Source organism: Leucoraja erinacea, chromosome 26, assembly GCF_028641065.1.
Source record: "Leucoraja erinacea ecotype New England chromosome 26, Leri_hhj_1, whole genome shotgun sequence".
Classification (NCBI taxonomy): Eukaryota; Metazoa; Chordata; class Chondrichthyes; order Rajiformes; family Rajidae; genus Leucoraja; species Leucoraja erinaceus.
In genome coordinates, this window is record NC_073402.1 from 17,125,036 (window position 1) to 17,140,697 (window position 15,662).

A 15,662-nucleotide genomic window follows, 5' to 3' on the forward strand; every position below is an offset into this window, starting at 1 on the left:
GAAATTTGAGCGGTAGGTTTTTAGGAGGTGTGGATGTTGGCATGGATTCAGGTTAGAGGTGAAAGGAGGACACAGCAAGACCATGGAGGAATTTCAGTAGTATTATTTTAAAAACAAGCTGGTGCAGACTGCAAACATAAATGCAGTAAGACTATGGGGCTTTATGGGTTAGAACATTAGCAATGTTTGTTCTGTACCTACACTTTGGGGGAATGGAAGGAATAAGACTTATCAAAGAGCACTTGAATAGATTATTTGGAGGTGACCAAACATGGTTCAGGTTATCAGCTGGAAGAATTCAGGTGGAGATGGGAGGTGGTGATGTTATGGAGTTGGATGCAGATGTGATTAAAAAGGAAAAGGACATCAGGAACTTAACTGGACATATTTGGTAGAGCAGATATGAGCAGAATATGATATTGTCATCAGTAATTTTAGAAATATTTCAAATGGAGTATGGTAGAATATATAAAAGTGTCATCAGAAGACCTTAAGCTACCTGATGAGAAACTAATAGTTAAAGCTGAATTGAGATGAAGTGCCAGGAGATAACTTGGCAGTGCCGTAAACAAGTGACTTGTGCCATTTCATACGGATTTGTGTTGGAACTTCTATTATTCATTGTACCAACAGTCTAGATGTTGGAAAACGAAATTGTGTTCTCAAGTTTGCCAGTAAACATTCTTGAGCGGCATTGTAATCTCTAATAACGAGATGAAATGCTGTGGCAAGTGGATTGTGGCCATCGACTTTGAACTTGAGAAGTATAGATCAGTGTTGTATAAACAATGAACAGTTAATCAGGAATTATCGCGTTTGCTCGCTGAATTTCATCAAAAGTAAGTTAATAATGCCTTACTTTTGATGAAATTCAGCGAGCAAACGCGATAATTCCCGATATTTTGGATCTTTAAATCTCCACGGCAAATGTCGGCTGTTCACTTCCGCTGTTTTTCCACCTTCAGTTCCCTCTTGTAATTACCTTACTTTCTATCTTTTTTTTGCCTGAAAATTTAGGTCGCTGTGCTTCACGGTCACCCCGACTAGCACAGAAAATTTCAGCTCAAAAATCGGCCGTTTTCCATGTTTTTAACGGGTGTGAAAGTGCGTGTTTCCCCATTCACTAACATGTACCGAAGCGACATATGTCCTCCAGTTAAAATTTTCGGTCACGTGAGGGGGGATCTACGCTCATTTGACATTTGGTGAAATCACCCTATAGTAATGAATGTGCTGGACATAGTTCAGAGAAGACTTGCTGTAACAATATCTGGATTGGACAGGTTGTCTTGTGTGGAAAGGTTGGGCAATCTAGAATGGAGTTTAGAAGGGCGAGCTTGGACTTGATTGAAATATAAGAACCTGAGGGATATTGACAAAGTAGATATTGGAGAGGGTGTTTCCTCATGTAGACGAATCTAGAACCTGCTTCTGTGCTTACAAATAAAGAATGGCAGGTAAGGGGAATATTAATTTGAACACTCTTTCTCAGAGGATGTCAGAAGCAACGTTTTTGAATATTTGTAAGGTTGAAATAGATGGAGGCTTGATTCTCAAGGGGTGAAAAGTTGGGTGAGTGGGCAGAAATGCAAATTCGTAATTATAATTAAAAAAAATAAAGAGCAGAACAGACTTGAGAAGCTGTGGCCTACTTTGTACCCCTGACACGTGTTCCTTTTTGTATAAAAGAGCATTTGCAGAGATTAAGAAGGTATATTGGGCAGTGACTCATTGGGTATGGATAGATGTTGTCTCAAGAGCAAGTTTCATACAGTCAGGTTGATGATAGACGATCACAGTTTGAGAGCGGGTGAAATGGACACTTTGGTCAAAATAGATACATGTAAATCCAATACATGTGAGCATCAATATTTTAAACATGAAATATTATTCATACATTTTATCCACTACTGACCATTGCTTCTGAGCTTATTACGGAGGCCTAAATGAGGATAACAACAGTGTATATACATTTTTTTAATTGATATTTAAAATGTAGACTCTACAAATGAACCAGTAACTTATGCTACTTTGCAGCAATGGCTTGGCGATGTGAAGGAGAAGCAGGAAGTGTTTTCCTCTTTGGAAGAGGAAATGCAACGAGCGCAGGCGGTTTGCAAACATCTCTTTGAGCTACACAATGAGCGCAGCTTGGATTTGGAACGACATCAAGAGAAAGCAGTGCAGCTGAAAGACCGATGGCGAAACATCCAAACGCAGATCGAGACCAGGTCAGTCATCCTCTTGATTCCATCTTTTTTTTTAATTAGAATTTTTCGTTTTCGCTTTGAGGAAATCGTGATTTAAAAAATATATTCAGGTATTGTTTTCCCCGAGTTGCTGAATTTATCTCTATTTGGCAATTCATTTTCAAGGCCTCTTATGGAAAGCTAATAGTTTGTCTCAGTTCGCTGCTTTCCATGTTGAAAAAATAATTTACCAGTCATTTGATTAGGATGCAGTGCACATGATAACAGATGTGCTTGAATTCTTGGTAACGGAATGAACAAATTAAACGGAGCCCTTCAAAGGGAATGTACATTAAAACATTGATTTCTTACTTTTTTCCCTTTTACTAAGTTTCTACTTTTCTAAAGGTCTTTTTGTTGAACCTGAATAGCAGAATACGTTTCTACTATTCGGTGGCAAGCACAATTCCCCGCATATCTTCACTGTATTATAACCAAGTATCTAACATAATCTTGCATTCTGACTTTTTATTATCTACATCTAACACTCTGGAATGACCACTTCCACCCCTTATCCTGTTTGCATTCCCATCAATTACTTCCAAATCTGCCCAATTTTCGAACTTAATGGTTTAAAGCTTGGAAGTAATTTGCACAACAAGCAGTGGCCTTTTACATGATTTCTCAGCAATTTTAAAGCAAATGTCGATATCCTATGAAGATTATTTTGTGCTATTTTAGTTTTCTGCCTTAATAGGCTTCTTGCAATGATATCTATCTGACAGCCAGTTGGTGCTTTCATGCTGCAAGCTCATCTCTGCGTATAGTTCATCACAATGTCACAAGATGCCCCATCTACACTCGTCCCAGCTTCCAGCATTTGGCCCATATCCCCCTAAATCATTCTTATCCATATTCCTATCCAAATGTCTTTTAAATGTTGTTATAGAACCTGCATCACTTCCCTCCGCTGGCAGTTCATGTCATACACCCACCACCCTCTGTGTGGATAAAAAACATAGCCCCCCTCAGATTCCTATTAACTCTTTCCCTCTCACCTTAAACCTATGTCTTCTGGTTCTTGATTCCCCAATTCTGGGAAAAAAACTGTGCATTTGTGTAATTATTCCCCTCCTGATCTTATCCACCTCTATAAGATCACCCTTAATCCTCCTGCGCTCCAAGAAATAAAGTCCTAACCTGCCCAACCTCTCCCTGTAGTTCAGGCCCTCAGGTCCTGGCAACATCCTCGTAAATTTTCCCTGCACTCTTTCCAGCTTAACAGCGTCTCTCTTTTCAAGGATGACCAAAGGTATGTTGCAGTTTTATGTTGCAGTTAAATAACTTATCTTCTTTTTAGAATTGAAGAACTGCAGATGCTGGTTTACAAAAAGGGCACAAGTGCTGGAATAACTCAGCGGGTTAGGCAGCATGAAACACAATCGCACATAACACTCCAGAGTACAGTTTAATCCGTGTTTTGTAAAGTTGCCTTCAAAGGTCAGACTTGTTTTCTATGCCCTGACCTCTGAGGCAAGAATGCTATGTGCCACCTTTGCCACCTTTGCCACCCATTTGATCCCGTGTGCCCGTTTGACCTGTGCGGCCAGATTCAGAGAGCTATGGCCTTGGACAGAGAGACCATGTGGTCCATTAATATTCTTTAGTGCCCTACCACTTACAATCCATGTCCTTCCCCTATAATGAACAATGAAGAGTAGGAGAGTTGACTATTACTCCATCCTAAGTCGCTTCACTCTGCTCTTTCTACACCATACAGAGAGTCTGAATTGGCGACCATCGAAGCATTGCTGAAGAATTACAGGGGCTGCCATCAGTCACTAATAGATTGGATTGAGGAAACCACTGCACAGCAAGGGAAGATGGAGCCAGGGAAGGCAGAAGATACAAAGATCCTCTCTGAACAGCTGAGTCAACAAATGGTAGGAAATATCTCATCTACTTGGTGTATCCACTGTAACAAGGAGATGCCTGAAATGTCGGATGGAACTGCAGATGTTGGTTTACACCAAAGTTAGACACAAAATGCTGGAGTAACTCGTCTGGAGAAAAGGAATAGGTGATGCTTCGGGTTGAGACCTTTCTTTAGACCCCAGAATCTTCAGTCTGAAGTAAGGTCTTGACCCGAAACGCCACCTATTCCTTTACTCCTGACCCGCTGAGTTACTCCAGCATTCTGCGACTATTTTCGATGCCTGAAGTGGCTGGCTAATATAAAATGCCCTATATAAATAAAGCACTACCCCTTATTTGTATTTCACCTTGCACCCATGTTTACATGCCTTCAGATCCATCCTTGCTGTTGCATATTTTTTAACCTCTCGTTACGCAATATATTGCAGAAAACTAATAATGGTCCAGGAATTGTGAATCATGCAAAGTAGACATTCCCTTAATTTCAATGTGTTTATTTCTGTTTAGGCTCTGGTTGCTGAAATAGAAAATAATCAAATCAAACTTGATGAATGCCAGAGTCTGTCTAAACAGTACTCTGCTGGTGTGAAGGTAAGCCTTCACATTTATTGGTTCAAATGTTTAAACAAAGTGAAGTGGTTTTCTTTTGAAAAGCAACAGGATTTAAAAACTGCCTCATTTGACTTGCCTAGGATTACGAACTGCAGTTGATGACCTACAGAGCCTTTGTTGAATCTCACCAAAAGTCACCCGTAAAACGCCGTAGAATGCATTCATCATCAGATGTCATAACCCAAGAGGTGAGAGAAGTTTGTTGAACATCACCAAGAATCTTTTTTTTTTTTTTTTTTCAGATACCTAAATTGTAAACTTAATAGCGAGTTTTGAAGTTTTTGTCATTATTTAGTAGCGTCTTATCCTTTCTATAGTTCATGGATCTCAGAACACAATACACCGCACTGGTGACTCTAACAACTCAACATGTGAAGTATATCAGTGATGCTTTGAGGCGGCTGGAAGAAGAGGAGGTAAGTGGGCTAAGAAATTAGGAAAGACTTTTAAAAAAGGATTTAAACAAACTTGGACACTAGTATATTTGAACTAGACTAAAACTATCTCTTTAAAAATTAATTATAGATACTATTGTGCTGCAGCTAGGAAATATATCCAAAGAGATTTTTGATTCCAAACAAAGGCACTGACTGTTTAACAAATACATTGGACCTATGTGTGTGTGTCTGTGTGTGTGTGTCTGTGTGTGTCTGTGTGTGTGTGTGTGTCCGTGTGTGTGTGTGTGTGTGTGTGTGTGTGTGTGTGTGCTGTGTGTGTGTGTCCATGCGTGTGTGCGTGTAAGTCTCATTTTTTTCTGAACTAGTCTGAGTCATAGAACTATGAACATGGACAATGAGATGAATAGATCCTCTTTTGGGAGGGCAGGCGATTGATGGGTGAAGGGCCTCAATCACAGCTCCCAAAGTGAATGTCACATCTGATCTGCCAAATTGATGCCCTGTTGCAGTTTACAAGTCCATCAGCAGAAAGGGGAGATATGATTCAGAAATGCACGGATATTTCAAGTTGTTCAGTGAGAACTTTAGAGAGTTTTGATTTGCTTTATGGATATTCAAAGCCATTCAATGGCAACAAATATGCAACATTTGTATGTTACTTTTATATCACTTGGAGGAAGGATTGCAGCCCATTGCATTTTTCGATCTATTCTTTGGGATCTGCAAAATTACAAAAGAGATGAAGTAACACAGTGGCACAATCACAATGTAAATTATGAAACTGTAATCCAGATGTTACCACTTGACCCAGGGTAGCTAAACCACCTTGTTTAAAGGCTACCCACAAAGTTTCATCACCCTGCCCACACCTCAGAGCCCTGGGATATTTCTCTATTGAGCATGTATTCTGTTGCATTTAACAAGTTGAACTGAGTATGTTTAATCATCCTTTTCGGCAATGCATATTTTTCTTTATATTGCCGAGTTTAGAAAATTGTCGAGGAGGAAAAGCAGGAACATGTTGAAAAAATGAAGGAACTCTTAGGCTGGGTTTTGAACACGGATCAGATCCGAAAAAATAAGAATGTTTTACCAGAAACAGCGGGCCTGGAATCCATTGAGCAGTCATTCAGTGAGCAGCAGGTATGCAAACGCCTATGTCTGGCTACGTGAATTATCCAGAGATAAAGTAAAACTGCATGGGATGAAAAGCTGGTGTTACAACAGATAATCCTTCAAATGCATAACCAGATAGGGTAAAGGCAAGGTAATATTTCAAATGGAGAAAAATTAACAGAATTATAGTCCCACTTCGCCACTCACCGGCTGCCAACCCATAAACATTGAAACTGAAAGGTTTTGGGTATCAATGTTCTCCCCTCAGTTTGTTTCAGCATGTGTACAGAGATAACTCTCATGGAGTTATATTGCACCTTATAGTCCAGTTAGTTGATTTTGTGTATCAAGCATTGCAAGTAATTTTTTTTCCTCAATGTCTTCTTCGCAAAATATTTCAAATAGAGCAAACTAAAAGTATAACTCAGAAAATTCTTATTGCTTATTAACTTTTTCTCCATGTGTAATATTTTACATTCAGCTTAAAAACAGTTTTCAACATATCAAAAACTGCTTGGCTGTCACCAGAACTGGCAATGCTTAGAGGTCAGATTTTAAGATGCACAAAAAGGAGAGGGAAAGGAAGAGAATTAAATGAAGTCTGCGATCGGATGGGGGGCAGTAAGGATTCAAATGGACAGGGACGTGAAAGCACCGATTTAAAAATCTATAGGAGGTGTAAATGTGCAATAATAAGTTACTGAATACATGTAAAAGGAATTGGAATTAAAATGCTGGATTGACTGAGATATTTTAACTTTGTGGTCAATCTGGAAGGCTGTAGAAGATTTCAGTTGAGGTTAAGGCTCAGTTAAGGTTACTCTTAAGCTTATTTGGAACAGTGTAGGGGGGTCAAGAACAAGGAAGTCGGGAAGAGCGATAATTAAAATGACCAGTGACTGGAACACATGGCCATGCTCATGATCTGAACTGAAGCATTCCAATCCCCATGTGCCTTTTTATTTAGGCAGCGAATTTAAAACTCTGAAGTGAAAATAGTGCCCGTAAATTACTGGTTTATATGCGAAGAATGATTGAGGTCAGAGATGACAGCAGAGGTGGAGATAAAAGAGAAAGTGAAATTAAAAATAAATAACGGCAAGTGTGGGAAATATGAAATAACAATAGAATATTGTAAATGATCAGCAACTTAGGGTTATCTGTGTGGAATGAAAGGGAATTAGCATTTCAGATCAACAAAATGGCATGACTGGAGAATCTCAGCAAGGTGGAAGTCTGCCATTGGACTTCATCAACATTCCTGTGTTGCAGCCAGGAAAATTGTTGGCCTGTAATTTTGGGACTTCCTTGATCACATGGGATTATTGAACATTGGCACCTGCACAAAGAAATGTCAGCATTCCATGCAGAACTGGCAGCATTTCCCTCCCAAATCCAGGCTATTTTCAGTTATCTTAATATTTAGCTTTATTGTTGTTCCTTTGCCCTCAAAGTTAAGTAAATACTTTGTTTTGTTTCTATTATTTAAAAAAAAGACAACTTTTTAAACTGATTCTAAGCATATGCAGTTTTGCATTTTTATTGTTAATTTGACATAGTATTGTTCTTTCAATGAAAAAATCTGAAACCTATTCTGATAACTATAAACCAGATTCATACACCAGTTTTACTTGTTTTATTGTCTTCCTGCCAAATATAATATTTAGTTATGCAACATTTACATGTATTCTATGAGCTATGTACTTTTCATTAAAATTGAAAGATGAAAAGTGATTATTTTGATCGGAGATTTTCTTGTTTTCTGAGCCATGATGAATGTAAGTAAATTGACGTGAAGTATATTTACCTGTGTTGAGCGAGCATATGCAAGCAATTTCTATGAAAATGAGTGCATGTTCTACAAACTATGTAGCCACATCTGTGCTAAGTTAACAACTTTGTTGGAAGACATGTCTATGTGGAAGAAAGTCAACAAAGCGCAGAAATGGAGCCTCAAAATGTTTATTAATGCTGTAGGTAATCACTGAAGAACTCAATGCCAAGAAAGACCATGTAGCAGAGGCAATCAAAACCACACAGATTTTTCTTGCCAAACATGGAAACAGGTTGGTGTTTTTTTATTATGTATTCATGTTAAATCATCAGTTGATACCCTGACAATACATCACTAAAATAACACAGCTGGGATTGGAAAATATCTGTTTCCCTCGTAATTATATATTGGAAAATGGTATGGAAAAAGGTAGGGAAAATGAAAGAGCATCACTTGAAATTCCTGTTGAGATCATGCTTTTACATAAATGTGCATAATAATTCTTGTAATGGAATTTCTATTGTTTTCCTTGATTTCTCTGCCCAGTAAAATATGTTTTCAGCATTGGTGCCACTATGATAATCACAATTGATTTTGACAGCTCTACATTTGATGCCAGCACCATAAGTAAGACCGCAGAATTATAGATGACCCTTTCAATGGTGGCACATGTGACAGTCTCTTGTTTTCAAAATTGGCTCATTTAGAATTGAACCGAAACAGTCTGTGAAATGGTATCATTACGGTCTGATGACTGCTTATCATCATTTCATCAGTGGAAGAAAGTCAAACAATAACGTTTTCAACATTAACATAAATGGAGTAACTCCATTTACCATTTTACTCAATCATTCAATTAGTGATGTGCATGCAGGAAACAGTAATCTATAGTTTGACCAGAAGAAAAAAAAGTGAACGCATGCATTTTTTTGCACATGATTATCATTTGCATTATAAAATGGCATCTGCCTTTACAGAGGTTTGATCTACTTATTTAGAACATAAGGGAGTGCAGATGCTGGTTTACAAAGTGCTGGTGTAACTCAGCCGGCCAGGCAGCATCTCTGGACATGAACAGGCTTTGTTTCAACAATGGACCATTCTTGACTGATTGTAGTGGGGAGTCAAAGCTGGAAGAGAGGTGGAGGCAGCATAGAGCCAGGCAAGTGGTAGTTGACAAATGGCTACGAGGTAAGGAGAGAGGAAGCATGAAATGTGATGCCAGTGGAGGGGTATAGGTAGAAGTGGATGGGGGGACATGATTATAGGAGCACATCCAGGACCATTCACATCCAAGTCATTAATGTATGCAGCAAACAGCAAGTGTCCCAGCACTAATCTCTATGAAACATTGGTCTCTTAATATTAAAGCTTACTCTGGATCCAATTTGCACCTTGGCTTGTTTTTCATGGGCTGTACATTTTTGGACCAGCCTTCCATTTGAGACCTGGTCAAAGGCCTCACAGACATCCATGTAAACCACATCAACCACATTGTCCTTATATTTAGTTACTCTTTAAAATAAATCTAGTAAAATTATACCGGCAGGATCGCCCACCATCAAATTTGTGCTGATGATCCCAGATCATTTCTTACCTATTTCGGACAGCTGCAGGCTGGGCAGCCATACTCGATGGCACCCCCTCTGTATGTAATCTACCCTTGAAATAGGTCAATGGACAAAGGACATTTATTATGTGATTTATTATGTGACAATAAATGTCCTTTGTCCTTTGACCTGTTTCAAGAGTAGATTATTCCTCGTCCTCAGGATATTTTCCAATAAATGTTGACATTGTTAATGCACCTAATTAGGTGCAGAATCTGCATGTTAACCTTTTGCAAATTGTGCACAAGGACATCCAGATCCCTCTGCATCGGAGCTGTGGGGTCTCTCACTGAGTAGACAATGTGCTTTTTTTTTAAAGGACATTAACATTTTCCCACATACTCGATATGCCAGATCTTTACCCACCCACTCGCCTAATTCCCTTTGAATTGCAAGGGACCAGATGCTGACGTGCAAAATAAAGACACAAAGTGCTGGAGTAACTCAGCGGGTCAGGCAGCATGTCTGGCGCTGCGTGATCTGCTGAGTTACTCCAGCACTTTGTGTCCTTCTTTAGCTTATTTATTTGTGTCTTCCTCACAACCTAGTTCTCCTGCCTGTTTTTGTCATTGATACATTCTACATCCCTACGTTCAGTGCCTTCATTCACAGCATTTATATAAATATTTAAACGTTGAGGCCCCAGCACCAATTCCTGTTCCAATCCATGCACCTCATGCTCACATTTTGCTAGACAGAAAAAGACCCATTTATGCCTATCCTGTTTCTTTTCCACTAACCAATATTCTACCATATGTTTAGTTTAGTTTATTGTTGTCACATCTACCAATGTACATTGAAAATCTTTTTGTTGCGTGCTACCCTGACAAATAAATTACTATACATGATTACGTCTAAAGTATGCAGATAAAGGATAAAGGGTACAACATTTAGTGCAAGACAAGTTGCCTGATAACAGTTGGGAACAGTTGCCTGATATCTCCTATTCCATGAGCTTAGATTAACTGTAGTAACCTTTGAGGAAGGTACTTTACTTGAAAGAGCTCCAATAAATTGGTCAAACATGATTCTCTTTTCACAAAATCATGTTGACTATAGCTTATCTTCTTGAATTTACTCAGCATCCTGTTATGAAGTTTTAATAAAAAGCTTCTTATGTTTGCTCTGAAACATGTGTTAAGTTAAATGGTTTGTCATTTCTGCGTTTGGTTTCCATCTCTTTTGTTTTAAATCAAAAAAAAATCAGATTGCATTTATCTTTTCCAATCTGCTCCAAATCAATTTTGGAAAATTAACATCAACACGTCAGTTACTCCAGCACTTTGTGCCCAGCTGTGGAATTAACCTGGTAAAAAATGGAGGCAGTTGACTCGTGATTTTCACATAACTGGTCATTTTAAAAAACATTGGAAGAAAATCCTAGTCATAATATCTACGCAAAAGAACAAAGGAAAATGTGCCGATCATGTCAATTCTGTTCAACCATTTAATCAAATACTGTGCCCTCCATAATGTTTGCGACAAAGACCCATCATTTATTTATTTGCCTCTGTACTCCACAATTTGAGATTTGTAATAGAAAAAAATCACATGTGGTTAAAGTGCACATTGTCAGATTTTAATAAAGGTCATGTTTATACATTTTGGTTTCACCATGTAGAAATTACAGAAATGTTTATACATAGTGCCCTCATTTCAGGGTACCATAATGTTTGGGACACATCAATGTCATGTAAATGAAAGTAGTCATGTTTAGTATTTTGTTGCATATCCTTTCCATGCAATGACTGCTTGAAGTCTGCGATTCATGGACATCACCAGTTGCTGGGTGCCTTCTCTGGTGATGCTCTTCCAGACCTGTATTGCAGCCATCTTTAGCTTATACTTGTTTTGGGGCTAGTCCCCTTCAGTTTTCTCTTCAGCATATAAAAGGCATGCTCAATTGGGTTTGGATCAGGTAATTGACTTGGCCACTCAACAATTGACCAATTTTAGCTTTGAAAAACTCCTTAGTTGCTTTAACAGTATGTTTGGGATCAATGTCTTGCTGTAGAATGAACCGCCGGCCAGTGAGTTCTGAGGCATTTGTTTGAACTTGAGCAGATAGGATGTGTCTATACACTTTGGAATTCATTATGCCACTACCATCAGCAGTTGTATCATCAATGAAGATAAGTGAGCCAGTACCTTCAGCAGCCATACATGCCCAGGCCATAACACCCCCACCACCATGTTTCACAAATGAGGTGGTATGCTTTGGATCTTGGGCAGTTCCTTCTCTCCCCCATACTTTGCTCTTGCCAATAAGTCAATCTTCATCTCATCTGTCCACAAGACCTTTTTCCAGAACTGTGATTGCTCTTTTAAGTACTGCTTGGCAAACTGTAACCCGGCCATCCTATTTTTGCAGATAACTAATGGTTTGCATCTTGCAGTGAAGCCGCTGCATTTCTGGTCATGAAGTCTTCTATGGACATTGGTCATTGACAAATCCACACCTGAATTTTTCTTTATCATAGAGAGAATTCTTCTGTCATCGGCTGTGGAGCTCTTCCTTGGCCTGCCAGTCCCTTTGTGATTAGTAAGCTCACCAGTGCTTTCTTTCTTCTGAATTAACTCTTTCCAAACAGTTGATTTTGGTAGGCCTAAGGTTTGGCTGATGTTTTTAACAGTTTTATTCTTGTTTCTCAGTCTCATAATGGCTTCTTTGACTTTCATTGGCACAACTTTGGTCCTCTTGTTTAAAAACAGCAATGAAAGTTTCCAAAGGTGATGGAAAGACTGGAGGAAAGACTAGGTGCTGAGAGCTCTCTTATACCTGCATTAAGGAGGCAATTAAACACACCTGTGCAATTACAAACACCTATGAAGCCATGTGTCCCAAACATTATGATGCCCTGAAATGGGGGGGGGACTATGTATAAACACAGCTGTAATTTCTACATGGTGAAACCAAAATATATAAAATACCCTTTAATAAAATCTGACAATGTGCACTTTAACCACATGTGATTTTTTTTTTTCTATTACAAATCTCAAATTATGGAATGCAGAGGCAAATGAATAAATGGTGGGTCTTTGTCCCAAACATTATGGAGTGCACTGTAGAATTTAAGAAAGAAACACATTTTGGAAAAATTCTGTTTTAATAGTTAAGAATCTGATTTCCTTTCACCTTTCTTTTCCTTTCCTTTGCCCTTTACCAGTCCCTTGACCATCTTAATTTATAAATATTGAACTGTTTGGCTTCACAGAATATCTCCAGAAGAACAGCAACAGGTGACATCGCAGTTGAACACACTGAAGGAAACCTATGGTAAACTGTGTGACGAGTCTGCAGCAGAGCTCCAGCAACTACAAAACAAGCTCACTCACGAAGTGCAACGAAAGGTACACTTTGGAGGACTAGGACATTGCCAGAAGTTAATATTTTCAATGTTTTTATCATATCAATGTTTTGACAATTTGACCTGCATGAATCAATGTATGAATGCAATTGTGAATGTATGAACATAAATTACACTGCATGGAATGTTTTACCTGTAATAGCACGAACTTCATTACTTATACATCAGACTACTCATCACTTGAAAACAATGTTTTGTTTCTCAGCCAATTATCTCCAATTCAATCTGCTGCATTTTAGGGTAAATTGTTTATGCTTTGCCTCGCCAAGACGCATGCACAAGTGTGTGCTTAATATATTGTGAGGATTTAAACAAGGTAATCACTAAGCTTATCCGACTTGGAATATAAATATTCATATTTCAAAAATCTGTGATCAAATAGTCTTATTTCCTTTCAAGTCTTGGGGTTTTTTACATGGAACCAGATACATTTGAAGTGTAAATCATAAAACTGCAGATACTGGATATCTGAAATATAAGCACAGAATGCTGGCTGCATTCAGCATGTCAAGATGAGCCTGACCTGCTGATAGGTTCCAACATTTTCTGTTTATACATCTATTTTCTCATGAGCTAATTTATGCACGAGATGCTGTAAGAAGCAACATTAAATTGTATTGATTGTTTCCGTGATGGAATTTTTTCTGCTTTTTCTTTGATTTGTGCCCTGGAATCTTTTGCGTTCACCCAAGATGAGAGAATTGGATCCTAGTTTTATGGCTTAATCCAAATTTTTTGAGTAATGCAGAGCATATCTTATAAATCACCCAATGAGAAGACGATGCATTGCCTGAGAAACATATTCTGAATTTGCTGAGACCTCATGTTCATTTTATATTGCTTCATCTGCCCATGACTGTGTGTGTGTGTGTGTGTGTGTGTGTATACCTGTGGTGTAAATCAGTAAGTTTCCTTGTCCTTGTTTTCTGAAATTTCTTTGTCCGATCATCTAGGACAAACATATATATGTGTGTGTGTGATATATATATATATTATGTATAATATATTTTATATATATATATATAATGTTGCCTGTACACAGTGATGCACTGTGAAATGGCAAATATCATTTAGATTTTAATGTGATCACACCACAAATTTATTGGTCTATTTCAGTATCTTTTAAAGGCTTTTGGTTATTTATCGCAAATCAATTTATCTTCTAACCTGCCTTGTCTGTGTTATTCAGGCAAAAGGTAAATGTTTATTTTATGTCTTTTATGCTTCACTGTGGAAGGGAACCCATGTTTGAAGTGTGGTATAACCTTTGCTTGCTGTAAACAGCATAGTGCGATCATTATCAATTATGAATTTCCATGACCAGTTGAGCATGATGTGTCACTATGAATTGTGAATAAATATGTCAAATTAACCAGCATCCTTGCTTACAACTCAAAAACTAACCATTCTCAAATAGAAGATGGATTAAAATTTGATATCAAATATCCCTATAAACGGCGCATGCTGGACCTAACAACAAGCTTACACTGTGTGTGATACTGCTGAAATACTCGCATTAGCTCTGCTTTGCCACTGGCAAGCCGCCATTGCTGGTAAGTAAATGTTTTTGTCTTCTTCTGTACTAAATGTGTTATATTAAATCTTCGTTATGTTTCTGTATTTGTCCTTCATGACTCTAACTCCAATTAAAATATTAGACAATAATGAACAAAACAAAACTCATAGTAAACGTCAAACATCTTTGATCTGAGTTTCTATGGAGCTGCAAATCCATCATATCCAAAAAGGAACATTTAACTGTTCCATGTTGTTGCTCGAATTAACTACAGAAATGCCCCCCTAAAAGCCTTCAGGCAAGTCTACACTTAATGACGATCTCCCCTCCCATCCATTAGAGCGGGCAGCAATATCACATGTCTAGAATTGGAGGAAATCCCAGTGCTCTCTCACAAGGTGGTCAACAAAATCAGTGTATGCAAGGAGAAGGAGCAGGTTACGTGTTTATCTTCTGGTTCAGGAATTATCAAACATGGAACTCTACAGCATAGACCCTTCAGCCCACAATTTTTGTGCCGAACATGATGCCAAGTTAAACTGATCTCATCTGTCTGCACATGATCCCTAAAACCTCTATTCCCTGCACTTACATGTGCCTATCTGAAAGCCTCTTAAACACCACTATCGTATCTGCTTCCACCACCGCCTCTGGAGGTGTGTTACAGGCCCCCACTACTCTCAGAGTAAAAACTTGCCCTGCAAATCTCTATTAAACTTTCCCCCTCTCACCTTCTAGCTGTGCTATCTAGTGTTGGACATCTCCACCCTGAGAAAAAGGATCTGACTGTATCCTATTATTGCCTCTCATAATTTCTATATACCGTACTCTATCTCCAACACTCCAGAGAAAACAATCCATGTCTATCCAACCCCTTTATTGTTTTGTAAATTAAATAAAATTAAAAAGGGATGGGGAACAAATAATGGAACATTTTCATGTGCACAGTATAAGTTCTGTTACAGAAATCTAATTATGAAATGATTGAAATCATGTACAATGCTATACAAAAAAAACAAATACACTAATCCAGTTCACTCACTGAACTAGATAGGTTAACATTCCTAACGCAATATGTAACTATCCATGTGAAATTTAAAATATATAGAAGTCTATTGTTTAGTCTGTAGAAATAAATGAAATT

The 15,662-nt window shown here is 38.2% G+C and overlaps 1 protein-coding gene across 1 annotated transcript in view; it reads left to right on the top strand.

Annotated features, from left to right (window-relative positions):
- LOC129709575 (microtubule-actin cross-linking factor 1-like) overlaps positions 1-15,662 on the top strand; it is a 335,842-nt gene that overhangs the window by 218,472 nt on the left and 101,708 nt on the right. Inside the window, exons 28-35 of the mRNA XM_055656025.1 lie at positions 2,038-2,231; positions 3,970-4,132; positions 4,632-4,715; positions 4,817-4,924; positions 5,054-5,152; positions 6,125-6,277; positions 8,228-8,316; positions 12,850-12,985. Coding sequence (XP_055512000.1) covers positions 2,038-2,231; positions 3,970-4,132; positions 4,632-4,715; positions 4,817-4,924; positions 5,054-5,152; positions 6,125-6,277; positions 8,228-8,316; positions 12,850-12,985 — 1,026 coding nt within the window. The remainder of the gene's footprint in view (positions 1-2,037; positions 2,232-3,969; positions 4,133-4,631; positions 4,716-4,816; positions 4,925-5,053; positions 5,153-6,124; positions 6,278-8,227; positions 8,317-12,849; positions 12,986-15,662) is intronic.